Source organism: Staurois parvus, unplaced genomic scaffold (genome assembly GCF_062004578.1).
Source record: "Staurois parvus isolate SC_StPar_1 unplaced genomic scaffold, SC_StPar_1.0 ptg000173l, whole genome shotgun sequence".
NCBI lineage: Eukaryota > Metazoa > Chordata > Amphibia > Anura > Ranidae > Staurois > Staurois parvus.
This window is the reverse complement of record NW_028317969.1, coordinates 2,490,200-2,515,553: the sequence shown is the minus strand read 5'-3', so window position 1 is coordinate 2,515,553 and position 25,354 is coordinate 2,490,200. Positions and strand designations below refer to the sequence as shown.

The 25,354-nt window shown below is 44.6% G+C and overlaps 1 protein-coding gene across 2 annotated transcripts in view; it reads left to right on the top strand.

The window, feature by feature from the left end:
- Positions 1–25,354, top strand: part of GDPD4 (glycerophosphodiester phosphodiesterase domain containing 4) — a 171,613-nt gene that overhangs the window by 59,668 nt on the left and 86,591 nt on the right. For both annotated transcript variants that reach the window (XM_089676756.1, XM_089676755.1), the window contains exons 3-4: positions 9,377–9,480; positions 12,458–12,551. In XM_089676756.1, the coding sequence (XP_089532882.1) occupies positions 9,377–9,480; positions 12,458–12,551 (198 nt within the window). The remainder of the gene's footprint in view (positions 1–9,376; positions 9,481–12,457; positions 12,552–25,354) is intronic.

Genomic DNA, 25,354 nt, shown 5'->3' with positions numbered 1-25,354 from the left:
TGAGGGGAGCTAGGCTCCTCTCACAGTCCGCCCTGAAGACCGGAACGGCGCGGGAACACGGCGAGAGGAACGTGCGGAGCAAAGGTAAGTAAATTGACACAGGGAAATATGGGGAATGAATTACTATAGGGGGGATGAATTACTATATGGGGGATGAATTACTATGGGGGATGAATTACTATAGGGGGGATGAATTACTTTATGGGGGATGAATTACTATGGGGGATGAATTACTATATGGGAGATGAATTACTATAGGGGGGATGAATTACTATGGGGGATGAATTACTATGGGGGATGAATTACTATATGGGGGATTAATTACTATGGGGGATGAATTACTATGGGGGATGAATCACTATATGGGGGATTAATTACTATGGGGGATGAATTACTATGGGGGATGAATTACTATGGGGGATGAATTACTATGGGGGATGAATTACTATGGGGGATGAATTACTATATGGGGGATGAATTACTATGGGGGATGAATTACTATGGGGGATGGATTACTATATGGGGGATGAATTACTATGGGGGATGAATTACTATGGGGGGTGAATTACTATATCTACTCTTGGTCCGGCCCCCGGGTCCAATATATGAACCCATTGCAGCCCTCAAGTCAGAAATTTGCCCACCCTTGTTCTAGCCGAATTCTGATTCAGGGCCACGCCTGTCCCAAATTCAAATAATCTCGGAATTTGGGGTAAAACGTTCTAACAAAGTTTTACGCAATCAGGGTCAAGTGGTGAGTGAGCTTCTCTCTCTCATGTTTCTCGCTGCAACAAATTGATGCTGGTCTCCAACTTTATTCCCACATCATGGGGTTGCGCTGTTGCCTGGCACTTTCCAACATTTTTTTTTAACTTTTCTCTTGTACCACCCACTTGTTTCTCAAAAACTAGGAAATACATTCCGTGACACAGCCATGTTAAAACAAACAACTCGAATAATGAAATAATATGAACTGTAAAACATCTGCCAGAAGCCCTAATCCCTTTCTGTGCCTCTGGAGTCAGGTTTAACTGTTCCGTATCCTGACACCCACACACACAGTTTGTTCATTTGTTAAATAATAAAACTAATTTTATAATTATGACATTTTTTTTATAAAGGAAGTCTGGGGCTCCCTCTGGCAGGGGGGCCCTGGACAATTGTTCATTTTGCCCCTTAGAAATCCATCACTGGCTGGTTGGAATAAACTATCAGTAAAGTTTAGAATAGATTACTAGAAGAGACCAGAGGTTGGCACAGACCACCAGCAGGAGGCACTACTTAACCAGTTGCCCTCCACCCTATAGCAGAAGTACTGCTACTGAGGTGGCAGGGCTGCGCAAAATCACACATATATACGTGATTTGCATTTCCAGGTAGAGGGCGCGCACACCACCCTATCCAAACCGCTATTGGTGGCTAGAGATGTAAATCACCGGGTCCCGGCTGGCGATTCTCTGTCAGCACTCGGTGATCATCGGAGAAAGCTGACAGGGGAGAGACCTGTGTGTAAACAACACAGGTCTCTCTCTTGTCAGCATGGACATGCTGCTTTGTATCTCTCTGCACATAAGAGAGATACAAAGCAGCATGTCTACCTAGTAGCACACAGCGCACACAGTAAAACACACACAGCACACAGTTAACCCTTTGATCGCCCCTCATGTTAACCCCTTCCTACCCAGTGCCATGCTTTTTATTAGCACCGATCACTGCATTAGTGTCATTGAGGATGTCAGTGGCAGAAAGGCTGGCCATACGCTATACAATTTTCTGTCCAATTTCTGTATAATTTCCTTTAGATTTACCTTCCACTATGTAGTACAAGGGCCTGCCTAATTGGATACAATTGAAAGTGTTGGTAAGGTTTTGACCTCATATTATATAGTTTTTGGTAAATCTAAAGCAAAATTCTCAAGCAAATTGTGTAATGTATGGCCAGCCTTAGTCTATTCCCCCCCCCAGTGTCAGAATGCCAGCCACAGTCCCGCTATAAGTCGCTGATTGCCGCCATTACTAATATAAAAAAAAATAAAAATTCCAGTATATATCACCTATTGTAAATGCTATAACTTTCACGTAAACCAATTAATTTACACGTATTGGGATTTTTTTTTTAGCAAAGATGTAGCAGAATACATTTTGGCCTAAGTTTGTAAAGAAATTAGATTTTTGACATTTTTTTATTGGATATGTTTTATAACAAAAAGTCAAAGTATTGGTTTTTTTTTTAAGTTGATTTTTTTTTGTTTATAGAGCAAAAAATAATTAACCACTTGAGCTCCTGAGGATTTACCCCCCTTAATGACCAGGCCTCTTTTTGCTACTCGGCACTGCACTAATTCAACTGATAATTGCGCGGTCATGCAATGCTGTACCCAAACAAAATTTACGTCCTTTTTTTCACACAAATAGAGCTTTCTTTCGGTGTAATTTGATCACCTGTGCGCTTTTTATTTTTCACGCTATAAACAAAAAAAGGCCAAAAATTTTGAAGAAAAACAATATTTTTTACTTTCAGCTATAAAAAATGTATAGTAAACTCAAAGTTGGTTATAAATTTAGGCCAAAATGTATTCTGCTCCATGTTTTTGGTAATAAAATCCCAATAAGTGTATATTGATTGCTTTGTGTGGAAGTTATAGCGTCTACAAACTATGGTATAGATACTGTAATTTACTCCATTTTTCTGCTATACAGCGCTGCACTAGTTTAACGGACAATTGCGCGGTCATGCAATACGGTACATAAATGAAATTTACATCCTTTTTTTCCCCACAAATTGAGCTTTCTTTCGGTGGTATTTGATTGCCTGTGCGGTTTTTATTTTTTGCGCTATAAAAAAAAGGCTGACAATTTTGAGGAAAAAAAACCAATATTTTGGACTTTAAAAAAAAAAATGCAAAAATCAAATTTAGTCATAAATTTCTGCCAAAATGCATTCTGCGACACGTCTTTGCTACAAAAAACCCCAATACGTGTAAATTAATTGGTTAACGTGAAAGTTACAGCGTGTACAAATGGCGGGAAAGATACTGGGATTTTTAATTTTTATTTATACTAATAATGGCGCCGATCAGCGACATATGGCGGCGATCAGGGACTTATGACGGCGACCGGCGACTTATGGCCGGACTGCGGGACTGCGGCGAACATTTTGACACTGGGGGGGAACTGACTTGGGGTCACTGACATCCCCAGTGACACCAATACAGCGATCAGTGAAATAAAAATACTGAAACTGTACTAATGTCACTGGGGAGGAACATTTTTAGAATTTGCTGTGTAAGGGGAGTGTTTTACTAGGGGGCGGGGGTGTGTACTGGACGGAGGGGGGGGAGGGAGGGGGGAGCTGATCTAGGGAGAGAAACTCTTCTCTCCCTCTGCAGCTTGTCAGCGAACTGTCACAGAGCAGGGCTGTGTGTAAACAATGCAGCCCTGCTCTGTGTCAGTGATCACCGCTCATCGCGGGAAAACGGCCGGTAAAAACCGGCCATGACCTGGCGGCGGAGACCCGCTGCTGACACCCGCGGGACAGGTAGGGCGCGCGCGCGCCCCCTACCTGTTTTGAAGGCAGCCATTTTAAAACGTGCTTTTGCCTACGAGCGCCGCCCTGCCGCCGTTTATATGTGGTGGCTGGGCGGCAAGTGGTTAAGGAAAGCTGTATTTGTGTGAAAAAAATTGACATAAATTTAATTTATGTACAGCGTTGCATGACTGCGCAATTGTCAGTTAAAGTAACGTAACGCCATATCGCAAAAAAATGGTCTGGTCAGGAAGGGGGGGGGGGTAAATTCTCTGAAGTGGTTAAAGCAGGCAGTTATTAGGAGTGCTTGGAACTGGGTACCAGCAGAGACACAAATATATTTGATAACAGCAGGCAGAAAGTGTTTTCTCGTCTATCTTTGCAGACAAACAAATTTGCAGCCTAGCTCTGTTTGCAATGTATTTTACACTGTGACATTTGATGTACACAGGACACTCTGTGCCACGCACTTCACAAGGGCTCCTGATGGTGCAATAATGGGGGCCAATCGAGATTTCCACATCTAGAAAATGACAGGTTTTCTGCCAGGAGAATTAGGACAGAAAGTGCAGCAATAACCGCCTATTGAATTGTCACACAACAGAGATTAAATTACAGGCTGTAATGGGAGCACGTCTATAACATACAAAGACAATCAGCCAAGACTCGATTTCCTATTACAGCAGAAAAACATTGCAATGTGTTATTACAGAACGGAGATCAGTTTACAATATGACCTGCAGTTCATTTCTGGTATATTTGGCTTGTATGTCAACTTAAAGAAGATACCCTCATTGTCTTATTAGCACTTTAAATTGTAGCTAAAGCCCAAAACAAAAAAAAAAATGTAATGTATTTGTAGCTTTCCAGTCCTTAGATGTGCTGGCTGCATTAGTTTTTTTCCCTTTATTTTCACCTGATGATCCTGCCAGTATCGCATGTCCTGTCCTAGGGTGACAGTGCTCACTTACTCCGCTACATCTATAGAAGGGCAGTATTGTCACCCTACCCACATGGAAGAAAAATATATTTGAAATACTAAAATATTGGCCATATTCAATATATTTCAATAAATATATATATACTGCATGTTGAAATGCGTTTTTATTACAAAGTATATGAAAAATATTTTTAAAAATACATTTCAAATATACTGGGGCAGCACAGTGGCTAAATGGTTAGCATTTCCCCCTGGCAGTACTCGGGTCGCTGGTTCAAATCCCAAGCATGGCACCACCTGCCTGGAGTTTGCAAGTTCTCCCTGTGCGTGGGTTTCCTGCGGGTACTCTTGCTTCCTTCCACACTCCAAAGACATGCTGGTAGGTTAATCGACTCCTGTCTAAATTGGCCCTAGTATGTGTATGTATGAATGTGAGTTAGGGACCTTAGATTGTACACCCCTTGAGGGTTAGGGACTAATGTGAATGTACTATATACAGTGGGGATCAAAAGTTTGGGCACCCCAGCTAAAAATTTGTATTAATGTGCATAAAGAAGCCAAGGAAAGATGGAAAAATCTCCAAAAGGCATCAAATTAAAGATTAGACATTCTTATAATATGTCAACAAAAGTTAGATTTTATTTCCATCATTTACACTTTCAAAATAACAGAAAACAAAAAAATGGCGTCTGCAAAAGTTTGGGCACCCTGCAGAATTTAAGCCGTGATTTGTCATAATTGTGATGATTATGGCTTACAGCTCATGAAAACCCCAAATCCACAATCTCAGAAAATTAGTATATTCCATACAATCAATAAAACAAGGATTGTACATAGAACAATATCGGACCTCTGAAAAGTATAGGCATGCATATGTACTCAGTAGTTGGTTTGGGCCCCTTTTGCAGCAATTACTACCTCAATGCGGCATGGCATGGAAGCTATCAGCCTGTGACACTGCTGAGGTGTTATGGAAGATCAGGATGCTTCAATAGCGGCCTTCAGCTCTTTGGCATTTATTCGGTCTCATGTCTCTCATCTTTCTCTTGGCAATGCCCCATAGATTCTCTATGGGGTTCAAGTCAGGCGAGTTTGCTGTCCAATCAAGCACAGTAATCCCACGGTCATTGAACCAGGTTTCGGTGCTTTTGGCAGTATGGGCAGGTGCCAAGTCCTGCTGGAAAATGAAGTCAACATCCCCATAAAGCTCGTCTGCGGAAGGAAGCATGAAGTGCTCCAAAATCTCCTGGTAGACGGCTGCATTGACCCTGGACTTAATGAAGCACAGTGGACCAACACCAGCAGATGACATGGCTCCCCAAATCAACACAGACTGTGGAAACTTCACACTGGACTTCAAGCATCTTGCAGTGTTTGCCTCTCCATTCTTCCTCCATACTCTGGGTCCTTGGTTTCCAAATGAGATGCAAAAGTTGCTCTCATCAGAGAAGAGGACTTTGGACCACTGAACAGCAGACCAGGTCTGTTTTTCTTTAGCCCAGGTAAGACGCTTCTGACGTTGTTTGTTGTTCAGAAGCTGCTTGACAAGAGGAATACGACATTTGAAGCCCATGTCCATGATCCGTCTGTGTGTGGTGGCTCTTGATGCACTGACTCCAGCCTCAGTCCACTCCTTGTGAAAGTCCCCAACACTTTTGAATGGCCTTTTCCTGACAATCCTCTCCAGGCTGCGGTCATCCCTGCTGCTTGTGCACCTTTTTCTTCCACACTTTTCCCTTCCACATAACTTTCTATTAATGTGCCTTGATACAGCACTTTGGGAACATCCAACTTCTTTTGCAATTACCTCTTGAGGCTTTCCCTCCTTATGGAGGGTGTCAATGATGGTTTTCTGCACAACTGTCAGGTCAGCAGTCATTCCCATGATTGTGATTCCTACTGAACCAGACTGAGAGACCATTTAAAGGCTCAGGAGCCCTTTGCAGGTGTTATGGCTTAATTAGCTGATTAGAGTGGGACACTTTGAGCCACGAATATTGCACCTTTTCACAATATTCTCATTTTCTGAGATTGTGGATTTGGGGTTTTCATGAGCTGTAAGCCATAATCATCACAATTATGACAAATCACGGCTTGAACTATCTTGCTTTGCATGTAATGAGTCTATCTCATATATTAGTTTCACCTTTTAAGTTGCATTACTGAAATAAATGAACTTTTGCACGATATTCTAATTTTTCGACTTTCACCTGTATAAGTACCTGAAATAAATAAATAAATACTGTATGTCTTTAAAAATACAAATCTACATTTTTGGAATGCATTTACAAATAAATGTAAAAATATATGTTAAAATTACTTTTTTATATGTTAAATAAATCTGAAGAATATATTTAAAAAATATATATTTTACATATAAAAAAGTAATTTTAACATTGATTTTTACATTTATTTGTAAATGCATTCCAAAAATGTAGATTTGTATTTTTAAAGATATACAGTATATTTGAAATGTATTCTTAAAAATATTTCTCATATATTTTTTAATAAAAACACATTTCAACATGCAGTATGTATGTATGTATGTATGTATGTATATATATATATATATATATATATATATATATAAATTATTTTTTAAATATATTGAATATGGCCAAAACTGTAGTATTTCAAATATATGGCAATATATTTGGGAAGAATATTTTTTTAAATATATTTCAAATATAGTTTCTCTTCCATATGGGTAGGAAGTGGGTTAGGACTACAGAACAAGCCCCCCCCCCTCCTCCTTCCTCTACCATTTTTTATCCTATTGTCATAAAGGGGAGATTTTCTGTAGTTGGGGAATAGAGCCTGGGATTTGAGGCTCGGTTCACACTAGTGCCACTTTGCATGCCCTGGCACGGCTGCCCATTTATTTGAATGGACTGCCGTGCCTCACAAAACACAGGGAAAAGGTCCCTGTACCTTTCCAGAAATCGCAGCCTGCACTGGGATCCACACATTTTCCCAGATGTGTCCTTCAAACTGCAGCCAGAGTCCGGCCCCAGTAAAAAGTCTAAGGGATTTCATGACCTTCATAAGATTTGTCCTTCAAACTCCAGCCAGAGTCCGGACCCCCTAAAGTCTAAGGGATTTCATGACCTTCATGAGATGTGTCCTTCAAACTCCAGCCAGAGTCCGGACCCCCTAAAGTCTAAGGGATTTCATGACCTTCATGAGATGTGTCCTTCAAACTCCAGCCAATTGAGAATTGTATTGAGTATGAAATGGTTAAATCCTTGCCATTTTTTAGGTTGGCAAGGATTCCAATAATAAACAACACAAATAAATATCATTTGAATGATGCTTAGTGTTACTTATTTTTGGAATCATGCTGTGATAAGCTCTTGCTCTTACATTTTAGGATAATTCCAGCAGAGACTATTATGGGTGTTTTGCTTCAGTCCCTCCCTCCTGTCCGCCCTGCCATCCCCCTTGATTTGGTGGACAGGCATTATGGCAGTTGCTCATTAAAAGAGATTGGAGCTGAGGGTACACCAGCCACTTCTCTGAAGAAATGGGCAGATCCCCAAAATGCATTAACCATGGTAATCCACACAGTCATTGTTTCCTTAAAAGTGGATATATGGACTCTTTGGCTTTGTTATGTGTTTTTATCCATTTTATTTGTAAGTATACCTTTTTGTCTGTCACCCCTTTATACAGTGTAGCACTAACCCTTTAGGAGTTGCTGAAGTTTGGGTCCCCATATAGTCCTGCACAGCGAGGGAACATGCATTTTTTCCACACCGACTTGTATCCAGGAGACAGTAACCAGTCCTTGAGCTTGTATTTTGGATTTTATTAGAGGATTTCACTTGGAAGAGGTAAGGGGTGTATGAGATGCCCAAGGGTAATGGCAACAGAGGACAAACTCCTAAGCTACTATGTACAAGTCTTTACAACAAAAAGTTCTCTTCTCAAGAGCTAGCCATCATCTCTTATAGTACCACCCCAGACCCCAGACAAATCTTCCCCCCATTCAGCTGTACTGCGTGTTTCCCTGGACAGGGGTTCCAGTTCCTGCCACTGCAGTGTGAACAGTCCTGGGTAAAAAGCTAATCCAGTTTCCCACCAGAGTGGCTCTTTTCCCTTACTAGCTCAGGGGGTGCCGGTTTACTCAGTGAGTCCTTTCTCCTGTGTTGCTGGTGAGTCGGTGGTTGCTTCCAGGCCTTCTAGCTGGGCCACCCCTTCCTTGCTGTACAGATGGTCCTCTCTCTTGGGGCCGGTGAATTCCTGAGCTTTCCTCCTTCCAAGATCCTCCTGCCTGGAGGTGAGCCCTTCTCCATCTCGGTCTCCTCCCAGGCTCCTCCTCTCCATCCCCTTTCCTCCTGCTGAACAAGCTCAGTTACTCTTAAAGAATGTCCTGGCCCCTTGCCAAGCCTCCTGTTAGGGATTGGTCAGGATCCTCCAAGAGTACAGAGCAGCCACTCCTCACCTCCACCTACTCCTTCTAGATTTTTCTCCAAAGTTCCAGAGCAGGGGGAAGTCCCAGAGAGCTAGTCTGCAGAGCCTCTCAGCTCTGACCACAATTTGACCCTCCTGGCTATCACACCCAGGCTGCTACTCAGCCCTCCTCACTAACAATTGAACTAGAGCTCCCCCTAGCTAACTAGGAGGGTGCTACAAAAGTGTCAAGGGTAATGTACTAGGTGTTCGCGCCTTCTCTTTGTGTGTTTTGTTGTTCTATAGTTATGGATTCCCCAGTCTGAAGAGGGCTGCACCTGCCTGCCTCAAGTTGCACAATTGACGATTATGCATGCAATGATATTGTAGATGGTTCCCTAGGTTTCTGAACGCCAAGGTGTCAAGTTTTTTGCTTTTTGTGTTTAAACCAAAAGACTATACAAAGGGGTATGTACTGTGAACCTTTGTGGAATTCATATCTCATTTATGTCTTGCAGAAGGAGAGCGTGTTCTTCTTCTTTCTGATCAGTGCGTTTTTCCTGTCTCTGGTCTTCTTGTATTTCTGGGGAGAAGCAAAGAATGACTACAATGATTTTGACTGGTGAGTATTCACGTACCATCAAGATTTTTGAAATTCTTTCTTGGAAATGTTTCTGTACTGCACACCTGACCATAATTTGTGTCTTTAAACCTAGCAGTGCCTGTCCATAGCTTTGGAATTTTTTGGGGGGAACTAGGACCACTTTGAAAAATTTTAAAAGGCCTTGGGCACCCCTTGACAAGTAGACTTCTGTAGGGGTTTTAACCCTTCCCTGCTTGATCAAAAAAAGGGAAAAAAAAGCAACATTGATAAAGAGTCTTAAAGGGGTATTAAACCCAAAACCAAAAATTTAATAAATTGCAACTTAACAAGTATTAGGTGAGGTGGCTGCATTAGTTTTCATCTGGTGATCTGGCCAGTAACACACCTCCTGTATTAGAGTGCTCCCACTTTGGATGAAGGAGCACAGGAAGCACATTTAGACAGCAGCATTGTTAATCTGGGGGATAGGGAGAGTTAGATGTACTAGCAGATTTAGATTCACTAACAAATTGAAGTCAAACTCCAGCTCACACTTTATAAGCAGTTACAGCTATTAGGTTTTTTTTTTTTGCCTTTTTGGGATAAAGGTTTTACACAGGGATTTTTTTCTCACAGAATAGGTGCAGGAACTCTCCCTTTCCGAGTCACCCCCGGACTCTGTCCCGCACCGTCCCTGCGTTCCACCCCTTACCTACCTTCCAGTACCGCCCTTTTAGAACAAAGTATCAATTTGTATGGAATTTGTAAGGATAACAAGAAAAGCAGTAAAATAGATCCCCTGCAGCCAGCAGCAATAGACCCCCTCCCAGCAACAATGGACCAGCTGCAACAAAATACCCCCCCAGCAACAATAGTCCCCTGCATCATCAACAGATCTCCCCACAGCCAGCATCAATAGATCTTCCAGCAGCTAGCAATAATAGACCTCCTCCCTCAACAGTAGATCCATCCCAGAAACAAGTGAATCCATTGCAACAATAGATCCCCACTATCTACAGCAAACCTCCCCAGCCTCACCCCTCCTCCCCCCGCAAAAATGGATCCCCCAGCAGCCAGCATCAGTAGACCCTGCAGTATACCCCACCACCCCTTGCCATTACATACATTCAGTGGTGGAGGTGCCGCATTCCTGCTGAAAAAAAGCCCTGGTTTTACATAAATAGGCAGCACAGTGGCTAAATGGTCAGCACTTCCGCCTGGCAGTACTAGGGCCGTTGGTTCAAATCCCAACCACGGCACCACCTACCTGGAGTTTGCATGTTCTCCCTGTGCCTGCGTGGGTTTCCTCCCACACTCCAAAGACATGCTGGTAGGTTAATTGGATCCTGTCTAAATTGGCCCCAGCATGTGTATGTAGGAATGTGAGTTAGGGACCTTAGATTGTACACCCCTTGAGGGTTAGGGACTGATGTGAATGTACAATATATATGTAAAGCGCTGCATAAATTGACTGCACTATATAAGTACCTGAAATAAATAAAAAAGAAAAATAAATAAAGCTGATCATCTTATGCACCCCGGTCAATGGTTTGTCTCATCCCTGTAAACTCTCTGGAAGAGAGCTTGTTCTTTTGAAAAACAACAGACTTACTGGGTGGCTCACCAGATAAATAGAAGAAAGAAAGCCTAAAATAGAAAACTAATGCAGCCATCACATCTAAGAATTGGTCATCTGCAATATAATAATTGTTTGCTTTTGGGTTTAATACTTCTTTAAGGCCCCATTCCCACTAGCAGAAAAGAGGTGGCCCTCCCACAGCCGACATACGATGGACACTAATCTGCACAACGAACTAGGGCCTGCTAACACTAGCAAAGAAAAAAAGAAAAGAAAAAGAAGGCAGCGCACTGATCAATTGTGTGCTGGCGGTAGTGGTGGTGGTGGAGCAGGGGAGGACATGTGTCTGTGTGTGTGTGCATGCACATGTGTGTGTTTGTGTGTATGTACGTACATGTGTCTGTGTGTACATGTGTCTGTGTATGTATGTACATGTGTCTGTGTATGTATGTACATGTGTCTGTTCGTGTGTATTTCTGTGTATGTACATGTATCTGTGCGTATGCGTGTCTGTACGCGCCTGTGTGTGTATACATGTGTCTGTATGTGTGTGTGTGTACATGTGTCTCTGTGCATGTGTGTACATGTTTCTGTGTGTGTGTATGTACATGTCTGTGTGTGTGTACAGGTGTCTGTGTGTGTGTGTGTGTGTGTATGTACATGTCTGTGTGTGTGTACAGGTGTCTGTGTGTGTGTGTGTGTGTATTTACATGTCTGTGTGTGTGTACAGGTGTCTGTGTGTGTATGCACATGTCTGTGTGTGTATGTACATGTCTGTGTGTGTGTGTGTACAGGTGTCTGTGTGTGTATGTACATGTCTGTGTGTGTGTGTGTGTATGTACATGTCTGTGTGTGTGTGTACAGATGTCTGTGTGTATGTACATGTCTGTGTGTGTGTACAGGTGTCTGTGTGTGTGTATGTACATGTCTGTGTGTGTGTATAGGTGTCTGTGTGTGTGTGTGTGTGTATGTACATGTCTGTGTGTGTGTACAGGTGTCTGTGTGTGTGTATGTACATGTCTGTGTGTGTGTGTACAGGTGTCTGTGTGTATGTACATGTGTGTGTACAGGTGTCTGTGTGTGTGTATGTACATGTCTGTGTGTGTATACAGGTGTCTGTGTGTGTGTACAGGTGTCTCTGTGTGTGTGTGTACAGGTGTCTGTGTGTGTGTGTACATGTTTCTGTGTGTGTATGTGTATGTACATGTCTGTGTGTGTTTGTTGGTGGCGAGTAACTCTTAAGGCCTGGCTAGTAGCTGATGACTTGAAATTTGAAGCCCTGCCATATGTCATGTTGGATCTCCATGTTGGGTAAAACAGGGTCTGGTCGTTCTTCAGAAAAAAAATGGCAAAACTGTTATGTCTCCATATTCACATCACCTGTCATCTGTTTTCCATAGTTCATAACGTTTCTGAATTTCATGCATTCCTTTCCAGGTACACCTATCGTAGTCTGGGTTACTGGTTCCTGTGGTCTGTACTGATCCTGGCGGTGGTGGCCGTTTTGTTTACATATGTTGCATTACTAGTGGTAAGCCAACTCATTTTAAAAAAAATTGCTCTTCTGGCCTAGTCAGTTATACACAGGCTGCTAACTAGCATGCAGGCAGTCCTGGGTGTTTTTACTAGAAATTGTGGCAAGGTTTGCAAAATACATTGTATTGAGTAGTATGCAGTAGATAAAAAAGAGACATTGGCTAATAAACCTGCAAATAAAACAGTGAGTCAATCAGGTCATACCTGACGTATGCACTTTCACTGAGAGAGTAAAGCACAACCATTGTGCAGTACTACTAAGCAAGAAGAAGAGTCTGTCTATGTAATAACCAAGTATGGCTGCCCCCTTGTACATTTATAACTACAAACTACACACAGAGGGCCGGCTCACACTATAGAAACGCAGTCCAGATGTGTTCCAGATGCGTTTTTGCATGCAGGTTTTTGGCGCGTTCTGATGCGTTTTCAACACATTCCAATTCGCTTTTTTATGCATTTCAGTTAATTGTTTCCTCTCTCTTTTTCTTCAAGTTAAATAGGGACATGGGCGTTCCAGTGCGGTTTTTTTCTTTGGTGCGTTCTAGTGCGTTTTAGATGCTTTTTACCGCATTCCAGTACAGTTCTGTGCAGAAACAATGCAGGCTGTTTGCTTTTTTTTCTGCACCGGAAAGCACTGGAACTGCAAGCACTGATGTGAACTATGACATTGACAGCCATATAACCTACTTTATGTGCATTTTGGATGCAGAAGAAAAGCAACTGAAACACATGTAGTGTGAACTGGCTCAGAAAGAAGTTTTTTTCATAGATTATTGCTTAATACTCACAACATTATTTACTTTTTGCTATAAACAACTATAGAACTATCACATCTCCAGGCAGATACAGTCCCATATGGAAGAAAAATATATCTGAAATATATTTTAAAAATATTCTTCCCAAATATATTGACATATATTTGAAATTCTACAATTCTGGCCATATTCAATATATTTCAAAATATATTTCAATATTTATACAGTTCAAAATAATAGCAGTCAGACATCACTAACCGGATCAATCACTGTTTTTGGTAGAAATCATATTTCTACATGGCAAATAATTTACTAGCAGGTGTAGTAGAGTAATAAAAATCCAACAGACCCAACAGTCATGACATGCATGCTGCTGATTCTGTGTAATTGAATCACTCATTGAAAGGGGCATGTTCAAAATAATAGCCGTGTGGAGTTCTATTAGTGAGGTCATTCATTCTTTGAAAAACAGGTGGCAATTATTGCCCTTATTTAAGGAAGGAAGGCAGCAAATGTTGTACATGCTGGTTATAGTGCATTTCTCTCTGAAATTCTGAGGAAAATGGGTCGTTCCAGACATTGTTCAGAAGAACAGCGTACCTTGATTAAAAAGTTGATTGGAGAGGGGAAAACATATTAAGAAGTGCAGAAAATGATAGGCTGCTCAGCTAAAATGATCGTAAATGCTTTAAAATGGCAACCAAAACCTGAAAGACGTGGAAGAAAGCGAAAAACTACCATTTGAATGGACAGAAGAATAGCTAAAATGGCAAGGACTCAGCCAACAATCAGCTCCAGGAATATGAAAGAAGGTGTAAAGTTCCCTGTGAGGACTGTTACAATTAGAAGACGCCTATGTGAAGCCAAGCTATCTGCAAGAAGCCCCCGCAAAGTCCCACTGTTGGAAAAAAGACATGTGCTGAAGAGGTTACAATTTGCCAAAGAGCACATCGGCTGGCCTAAAGAGAAATGGCGCAACATTTTGTGGACTGATGAAAGTAAGATTGTTCTTTTTGGGTCTAGTGGCCGGAGACAGTTTGTCAGACGACCCCCAAACACTGAATTCAAGCCACAGTACACCGTGAAGACAGTGAAGCATGGTGGTGCAAGCATCATGATATGGGGATGTTTCTCATACTACGGTGTTGGGCCTATTTATCGCATACCAGGGATCATGGATCAGTTTGAATACATCAGAATACTTGAAGAGGTCATGCTGCCTTATGCTGAAGAGGAAATGCCCTTGAAATGGGTGTTCCACCAAGACAACGACCCCAAACACACCAGTAAGCGTACAACATCTTGGTTCCAGACCAACAAGATTGACGTTATGGAGTGGCCAGCCCAATCCCCGGATCTTAATCCAATAGAAAACTTGTGGGGTGACATCAAAAATGCAGTTTCTGAGGCAAAACCAAGAAATAGAGAAGAACTGTGGAATGTCGTCCAATCATCCTGGGCTGGAATACCTGATCACAGGTGCCAGAAGTTGGGTGACTCCATACAACACAGATGTACAGCAGTTCTCAGAAACAGTGCGACTACAACCAAATATTCATTAAGTGATTCAAAGGAAAGCAAAATCTTCAACATTTTTCAGTTTATATAGTGAATGTTTGAGTTTGTAAAGAAGAATACAAAAACTGCAATTTTTTTGAACAGTCTAATATTCACTTTTCTTCAATTTTTTTTAGAGGAACAACACAAATTTGATCTATTTTTCTTCATTTTTGATTTTTGATTTGGAATAGAATGTGTAGTGTTCCCAATGTATTTGTGTGTATGGAAATAAAAGCTATTAGAAGGATTTTCAGCTTTATTCACTTTTTTTAACACACTGCTATTATTTTGAACACAACTGTATATATGTGTATATATATATATATATATATATATATATACTGCATGTTGAAATGTGTTTTTATTTACAAATATATGTAAAAATATATGTTAAAATTACTTTTTTATATGTTAAAAAAAATTTGAAGAATATATTTAAAAATATATGCTTCAGACTTTTCTTCAGTCTTCTGTGCAGCAGTTCTCAGACTGGGGGAGGGAGAAACAGCAGAAGTAGCTAATTGTTGGTGGTGCAGTGCTTATGTGCTAACAAGGAGCATTCTGATAGGAGGGGAGAGCAGAGTGACAGAGAGATTAATTTATCAGTCTGCGGTTTCTTTTTTCACTGTCCAGTCAGAGGCTGAGGGAGGGACAAGGAATGTGTTACTGAACTGAGGAAAATCACGTCTTCTGCCCATCCCTTATACATGGCTCAAAAAAATGAAATGAACACTTTTAAAACCCATCAGATCTCAATGGGGAAAAATCTCCTGCTGGATATCTATACTGATCTGGACGGGGTAATGAATTAGGAATGTAAGGATGCCCCATCGTTTGATGGAAATGAAAATGATCGACCTACAGAGGACTGAATTCAAAGACACCCCAAAAATCGAAGTGAAAAAATGATGCAGCAGACGAGTCCATTTTACTGAAATGTCATTGCAGCAACTCAGAATGGTCCTCAGTAGTTTGTATGGCCCCCACGTGCTTGTATGCATGCCTGACAATGTCGGGGGAGGCTCCTAATGAGACGATGGATGGTGTCCTGGGGGATTGCCTCCCAGATCTGGACCAGGGAATCACTGAGCTCCTGGACAGTCTGAGGTGCAACCTGGCGACGTCGGATGGACCGAAACATGACATCCCAGAGGTGTTTTATTGGATTTAGGTCAGGCGAGCGTGGTGGCCATTCAGTGGTATCAATTCCTTCATCCTCCAGGAACTGCCTGCATATTCTCACCACATGAGGCCGGGCAGTGAGCAGTGTTTAAAAAAAATATAAAACACATAAGGCACTTTGACCACTTAGCAACCACACCGAATGACGGCTACAGCGCGGTTGTCCAGTCCTGCAGGGTGACATATGTCGTCCTCCCAGAATGCGCTTCCCACGCGCCCCCAGTGATCTCCGTGATTGCTGTGTCTGTAGGACACAACTGATCACGTGATGTGGTAAAAGGCCAATCACAGCAGCCTTTTACTATGTGATCAGCTGTCCAATGACGGGTAAATACGGTTGTCGGTTATCGGCTGTCACAGTGTGAGGAAAGTACTGCCGATAACCGGCAATTGTCAGAGAACAGATCGGCACAGATCATCAGTGCACAGATCATCAGTGCCACCCAGCAGTGCCACCTACCAGTGCCCAGCTCTGTTCCTGTGAGCTTTGTGAAGGGGGCTGTGTCTCGTCCCTCCAATCAGCTATTAGAGCTGTCCTCACTAAGTTCTGCAGAATGAAACTTCAGCTGTCCACCCCCTTTATTTTCTGAACTCTCAGACAAGCTTTATAAATTCAGCACTTTGAATGGACGTAGACAAGAGTGCAGATAAACAGGTACAACTTATGTAGAAGGATTTGTTTCATCTCTGTGTATCACCTGAGGATAGTCCCTTCACTGGGTAATATGGAGTAGTTTACAACGAATTTAAGGAAAGATGTATTGAAATATGGAGGCTTGTTATTGCTGACCTACTTTACAGAATACTAGTAGCATGTCTTCTGAGTGTTAGAAAATCAATGGGAATGTTAGAATTCTTATTTAAATACTTGTCCCAGATAAGACCCTGAAAAATATTAATGTTGTTGGATCAGCATGACTACCAGGATCAAGCACAGGTGTGCTGCGCCTATTGCATTAGGGTGTGCACCCCAAAGCTCAAACACATGTGCATGTGTGTGTGTGTGTGTGTGCGCGCATATATATATATATATATATATATATAGATATATATATATACAGGGGCATATTTACCACAAGGCAAACAAGGCATTTGTCTAGAGCGCCATTTTTCCAGCAGCACTGCCCCCCTGGAAGACGGGACGGAAGAAGGGACACATGTGGCTTGGGGACCAGATAGGGGATCTTAGAGAGGCTGCGAGCTGCTTGACTCATTTCCGGGGATGTCCAGAGCTGTGAAGGTGAGTATCTTTCTTTCACTGGGAGGGGAGTGGCTGGCCTATGGTAGTGGAAGGCTCTCATGGGGGGGCAAATTTTGTGTTGCCTAGGGCAGCAGAAAGCCTAAATACACCACTGTGTATATACACACACTCTTATGGCAGAGCTGGTCAGAGGGAGATCTTTCCGTCTTCCTTCCGGCACACAGAGTGATAATGCTAATGTGCACCGAGTGATTAGCGTGTGCCCAGGCACATCCGGCACACCCCCTGCACACACCAATGGGAACAAGCATGTTTTAGAAGAAGTCAGCAGTGGTAGTCTACATATATTTCAGGTTTCCTTTTACGTGGTTGCAAAAAGGTGCATTCAGCTAAAATACTTTTCAGTAGCAGCTCTCCCAGCTCCCTCTAAACACTTACCTAAATCCATTCTCAATCCAACCTCATTTGCAGCACCTCTCTTCCCCTATTTCTGGTCTCGGAAGGCTTTGCCATTGGCTCCTGCTGCTGTCAATCAAATCCAGTGAGGAGAGAGGGGGGCTGGGACCAACCTGTTCTGTGTTTGTCTGTAAACACACACAGCCTGGCTCAGAAGCATGCCTGCATGAGCACCCTTACAGCAAGCAGCTTATTATGGGGCTCTTGGACAAGAGGAGGAGCAGAGAGCGATGGAGGGGGACCCCAGAAGAATAGGTTCAGGGCCACTCTATACCAAAAACTATTGCACAGAGCAGGTAAGTATAACATATTTAGAACACGCTATTTGGGTTTAGAACTGCTTTATCTGATCAGGGGTGCCTGGATCACAAGACTGGTTGAGCACAAGTAGAACTCCTTCTGGCAGGTGAAGCAGTTCTGGTGTATTTATTCCATCGGCATATTTCAGCTCTTTGCTGGAGTTTGTAGATAAGGACACTGAGTCTCAGATAAAGAAATAGAGGAGAGTCCGTAGATTGTGACCGGCCATTTATCTCCTTATCACCATCCATCTTCGCTTCCAATCAGATAATATCCGTACTTTGATCTACCATTCTAACCTGAGATGAGCTTTGACAAAGACGACTCTTCACATTTCCCCATTTTCAATAGATATAAAATATACTCTGAAGAAAGACATGGTGAATGGATGAAATCTCCCCTTTTTTTTGAACAATCTGACACATTTCAGGACAAAACACAGGAGTCCTTGTTGTAGAATGGATGCTCAGTTATCAGAAGATTGGAAAACGGAGACTGCGAAGATTCCAGTATTTTTAAAGGAAGATAGTTGTAGCTGCTCCGTTCCTGGAGACAGTTGTCAGCAGTGTGGATAGCGGCACACTGGCTCAGCGGTTAGGACCATTGCATTGCAATGTAGGGGTCCTGCAACCAGTTCCCACCAAGCCTAAAGCCCAACACAACCTATAATATATATCAGCTAAATACATTCCAGGTACATCAAAGTAAAATGTGTTCAGTATTTTTCAGTTTGTTTTCCATCTAAATCAGCCACAGCTGCGTAGAAAAGCCTGTCCTCTGCCAGCTGCTGCAAGGTGGGCCCCTGGCAGTGACCTCAGAAGTCAAACGTGCCCCCTGCTGATTCAAACCTATAGATCTGCAGTCCATCCCATGCCGGGAGCCAAAGAAAATACCTGTGCGGGGTATGGAGAAGCATGTGACCTGCTCCAGGACTTGGCTAATGAATTCCAAAGTTCCAAATATCCACTTACATACCTAATGTATGTGATTGGAGATTGAGCCATTATACCAGGATGAGGCCTGTAGCTGTGGTACCGTATTTGGAGCTGATCGTCAATGTCCCCCTCCCCTGCCGCCGCCTTCTGCAGCTTTATCAAGATCCCCCTTCCAACATAGAGTCTCGATTGACCAGATCATAGAGCCACATAAAGACTAGATCAGCTTTGTTTGGCCCCATGATATAGTAATCTGGGAGCAATGACCTTACATCACTTCTGGTTTACTCAGAAATTAAAAACGATCTTGGTGCGATTAATGCTTTTAAAGTGTTACTAAACCCAGGACCCTGCATTCGCTATATCTGATCTCCCAGGACCCTGCATTCACTATATCTGGTCTCCCAGGACCCTGCATTCGCTATATCTGATCTCCCAGGACCCTGCATTCACTATATCTGGTCTCCCCAGACCCTGCATTCACTATATCTGGTCTTCCTGGACCCTGCATTCACTATATCTGGTCTCCCCGGACCCTGCATTCACCATATCTGGTCTCCCTGGACCCAGCATTCATTATATCTTGTCTCCCCGGACTCTGCATTCACTATATCTGGTCTCCCAGGACCCTGCATTCAATATATCTGGTCTCCCAGGACCCTGCATTCAATATATCTGGTCTCCCCGGACCCTGCATTCACTATATCTGGTCTTCCAGGACCCTGCATTCACTATATCTGGTCGTCCAGGACCCTGCATTCACTATATCCGGTCTCCCCAGGTCCTGCATTCACTGTATCCGGTCTCCCCGGACCCTGCATTCACTATATCCGGTCTCCCCGGACCCTGCATTCACTATATCCGGTCTCCCCGGACCCTGCATTCACTATATCTGGTTTCCCAGGACACTGCATTCACTATATCTAGTCTCCCTGGACCCTGCATTCACTATATCCGCTCTCCCCGGACCCTGCATTCTCTATATCTGATCTCCCAGGACCCTGCATTCTCTATATCTGGTCTCCCAGGACCCTGCATTCACTATATCTGGTCTTCCAGGAACCTGCATTCACTATATCTGGTCTCCCAGGACCCTGCATTCTCTATATCTGGTCTCCCAGGACCCTGCATTCACTATATCTGGTCTCCCAGGACCCTGCATTCTATATATCTGGTCTCCCAGGACCCTGCATTCTCTATATCTGGTCTTCCAGGACCCTGCATTCTCTATATCTGATCTCCCAAGACCCTGCATTCTCTAAATCTGGTCTCCCAGGACCCTGCATTCACTATATCTGGTCTCCCCGGACCCTGTATTCACTATATCTGGTCTCCCCGGACCCTGCATTCACTATATCTGGTCTCCCCGGACCCAGAATCCACTATATCTGGTCTCTCAGGACCATGCATTCACTATATCTGGTCTCCTAGGACCCTGCATTCACTATATCTGGTCTCCCCGGACCCTGCATTCACTATATCTGGTCTCCCAGGACCCTGCATTCACTGTATCTGGTCTCCTAGGACCCTGCATTCACTATATCTGGTCTCCCCAGACTCTGCATTCACTATATCTGGTCTCCCCGAACCCTGCATTCACTGTATCTGGTCTGCCCGGTTCCTTCATTCACTATATCTGGTCTCCCCGGACCCTGCATTCACTATATCTGGTCTCCCTGGACCCTGCATTCCTTATATCTGGTCTCCCTGGACCCTGCATTCCCTATATCTGGTCTCCCCCGAACCCTGCAATCACTATATCTGGTCTCCCCCGGACCCTGCATTCACTATATCTGGTCTCCCAGGACCACGCATTCACTATATCCGGTCTCCCCGGACCCTGCATTCACTATATCCAGTCTCCCCGGACCCTGCATTCTCTATATCTGGTCTCCAAGGACCCCGCATTCACTATATCTGATCTCCCAGGACCCTGCATTCACTATATCTGGTCTCCCAGGACCCTGCATTCACTATATCTGGTCTCCCAGGACCCTGCATTCACTATATCTGGTCTCCCCGGACCCTGCATTCACTATATCTGGTCTTCCAGGACCCTGCATTCACTATATCTGGTCGTCCAGGACCCTGCATTCACTATATCCGGTCTCCCCAGGTCCTGCATTCACTGTATCCGGTCTCCCCGGACCCTGCATTCACTATATCCGGTCTCCCCGGACCCTGCATTCACTATATCCGGTCTCCCCGGACCCTGCATTCACTATATCTGGTTTCCCAGGACACTGCATTCACTATATCTGGTCTCCCTGGACCCTGCATTCACTATATCCGCTCTCCCCGGACCCTGCATTCTCTATATCTGATCTCCCAGGACCCTGCATTCTCTATATCTGGTCTCCCAGGACCCTGCATTCACTATATCTGGTCTTCCAGGAACCTGCATTCACTATATCTGGTCTCCCAGGACCCTGCATTCTCTATATCTGGTCTCCCAGGACCCTGCATTCACTATATCTGGTCTCCCAGGACCCTGCATTCTATATATCTGGTCTCCCAGGACCCTGCATTCTCTATATCTGGTCTTCCAGGACCCTGCATTCTCTATATCTGATCTCCCAAGACCCTGCATTCTCTAAATCTGGTCTCCCAGGACCCTGCATTCACTATATCTGGTCTCCCCGGACCCTGTATTCACTATATCTGGTCTCCCCGGACCCTGCATTCACTATATCTGGTCTCCCCGGACCCAGAATCCACTATATCTGGTCTCTCAGGACCATGCATTCACTATATCTGGTCTCCTAGGACCCTGCATTCACTATATCTGGTCTCCCCGGACCCTGCATTCACTATATCTGGTCTCCCAGGACCCTGCATTCACTGTATCTGGTCTCCTAGGACCCTGCATTCACTATATCTGGTCTCCCCAGACTCTGCATTTACTATATCTGGTCTCCCCGAACCCTGCATTCACTGTATCTGGTCTGCCCGGTTCCTTCATTCACTATATCTGGTCTCCCCGGACCCTGCATTCACTATATCTGGTCTCCCTGGACCCTGCATTCCTTATATCTGGTCTCCCTGGACCCTGCATTCCCTATATCTGGTCTCCCCCGAACCCTGCAATCACTATATCTGGTCTCCCCCGGACCCTGCATTCACTATATCTGGTCTCCCAGGACCACGCATTCACTATATCCGGTCTCCCCGGACCCTGCATTCACTATATCCAGTCTCCCCGGACCCTGCATTCTCTATATCTGGTCTCCAAGGACCCCGCATTCACTATATCTGATCTCCCAGGACCCTGCATTCACTATATCTGGTCTCCCAGGACCCTGCATTCACTATATCTGGTCTCCCAGGACCCTGCATTCACTATATCTGGTCTCCCCGGACCCTGCATTCACTATATCTGGTCTCCCCGGACTCTGCATTTACTGTATCTGGTCTCCCCGGACCCCGCATTCACTGTATCTGGTCTCCCAAGATCCTGCATTCACTATATCTGGTCTCCCCGGACCCTGCATTCACTATATCTGGTCTCCCCGGACTCTGCATTTACTGTATCTGGTCTCCCCGGACCCCGCATTCACTATATCTGGTCTCCCAGGATCCTGCATTCACTATATCTGGTCTCCCAGGACCCTGCATTCACTATATCTGATCTCCCAGGATTCTGCATTCACTATATCTGGTCTCCCCGGACCCTGCATTCACTATATCCGGTCTCCCCGGACCCTGCATTCACTATATCTGGTCTCCCAGGACCCTGCATTCCATATATCTGGTCTCCCAGGACCCTGCATTCACTATATCTGGTCTCCCAGGACCCTGCATTCACTATATCTGGTCTCCCCGGACCCTGCATTCACTATATCTGGTCTCCCCGGACCCTGCATTCACTATATCTGGTCTCCCCGGATCCTGCATTCACTATATCTGGTCTCCCCGGATCCTGCATTCACTATATCTGGTCTCCCAGGATCCTGCATTCACTATATCTGGTCTCCCAGGACCCTGCATTCCATATATCTGGTCTCCCAGGACCCTGCATTCACTATATCTGGTCTCCCAGGACCCTGCATTCACTATATCTGGTCTCCCCGGACCCTGCATTCACTATATCTGGTCTCCCCGGACCCTGCATTCACTATATCTGGTCTCCCAGGATCCTGCATTCACTATATCCGGTCTCCCCGGATCCTGCATTCACTATATCTGGTCTCCCAGGATCCTGCATTCACTATATCTGGTCTGCCCGGATCCTGCATTCACTATATCTGGTCTCCCAAGATTCTGCATTCACTATATCTGGTCTCCCTGGACCCTGCATTCACTATATCGGGTCTCCCAGGACCCTGCATTCACTGTATCTGGTCTCCTAGGACCCTGCATTCACTATATCTGGTCTCCCAGGATTCTGCATTCACTATATCTGATCTCCCAGGACCCTGCATTCACTATATCTGGTCTCCCAGGATCCTGCATTCACTATATCTGGTCTCCCAGGATCCTGCATTCACTATATCTGGTCTCCCTGGATTTTGCATTCACTATATCTGGTCTCCCTGGACCCTGCATTCACTATATCTGGTCTCCCAGGACCCTGCTTTCACTATATCTGGTCTCCCAGGACCCTGCATTCACTATATCTGGTCTCCCCGGACCCCGCATTCACTATATCTGGTCTCCCAGGACCCCGCATTCACTATATCTGGTCTCCCAGGATCCTGCATTCACTATATCTGGTCTCCCAGGACCCTGCATTCACTATATCCGGTCTCCCAGGACCCTGCATTCACTATATCTGGTCTGCCCGGACCCTGCATTCACTATATCTGGTCTCCCCGGACCCTGCATTCACTATATCTGGTCTCCTAAGACCCCGCATTCACTATATCCGGTCTCCCAGGACCCTGCATTCACTATATCTGGTCTCCCAGGACCCTGCATTCACTATATCTGGTCTCCCAGGATCCTGCATTCACTATATCTGGTCTCCCTGGACCCTGCATTCACTATATCTGGTCTCCCCAGACCCTGCATTCACTATATCTGGTCTCCCAGGACCCTGCATTCACTGTATCTGGTCTCCTAGGACCCTGCATTCACTAAATCTGGTCTCCCCAGACTCTGCATTCACTATATCTGGTCTCCCCGAACCCTGCATTCACTGTATCTGGTCTGCCCGGTTCCTTCATTCACTATATCTGGTCTCCCCGGACCCTGCATTCACTATATCTGGTCTCCCTGGACCCTGCATTCCTTATATCTGGTCTCCCTGGACCCTGCATTCCCTATATCTGGTCTCCCCCGGACCCTGCATTCACTATATCTGGTCTCCCCCGGACCCTGCATTCACTATATCTGGTCTCCCAGGACCACGCATTCACTATATCCGGTCTCCCCGGACCCTGCATTCACTATATCCAGTCTCCCCGGACCCTGCATTCTCTATATCTGGTCTCCAAGGACCCCGCATTCACTATATCTGATCTCCCAGGACCCTGCATTCACTATATCTGGTCTCCCAGGACCCTGCATTCACTATATCTGGTCTCCCAGGACCCTGCATTCACTATATCTGGTCTCCCCGGACCCTGCATTCACTATATCTGGTCTCCCCGGACTCTGCATTTACTGTATCTTGTCTCCCCGGACCCCGCATTCACTGTATCTGGTCTCCCAAGATCCTGCATTCACTATATCTGGTCTCCCCGGACCCTGCATTCACTATATCTGGTCTCCCCGGACTCTGCATTTACTGTATCTGGTCTCCCCGGACCCTGCATTCACTATATCTGGTCTCCCAGGATCCTGCATTCACTATATCTGGTCTCCCAGGACCCTGCATTCACTATATCTGATCTCCCAGGATTCTGCATTCACTATATCTGGTCTCCCCGGACCCTGCATTCACTATATCCGGTCTCCCCGGACCCTGCATTCACTATATCTGGTCTCCCAGGACCCTGCATTCCATATATCTGGTCTCCCAGGACCCTGCATTCACTATATCTGGTCTCCCCGGACCCTGCATTCACTATATCTGGTCTCCCCGGACCCTGCATTCACTATATCTGGTCTTACCGGATCCTGCATTCACTATATCTGGTCTCCCTGGATCCTGCATTCACTATATCTGGTCTCCCAGGATCCTGCATTCACTATATCTGGTCTCCCAGGACCCTGCATTCCATATATCTGGTCTCCCAGGACCCTGCATTCACTATATCTGGTCTCCCAGGACCCTGCATTCACTATATCTGGTCTCCCCGGACCCTGCATTCACTATATCTGGTCTCCCCGGACCCTGCATTCACTATATCTGGTCTCCCAGGATCCTGCATTCACTATATCTGGTCTCCCCAGATCCTGCATTCACTATATCTGGTCTCCCAGGATCCTGCATTCACTATATCTGGTCTGCCCGGATCCTGCATTC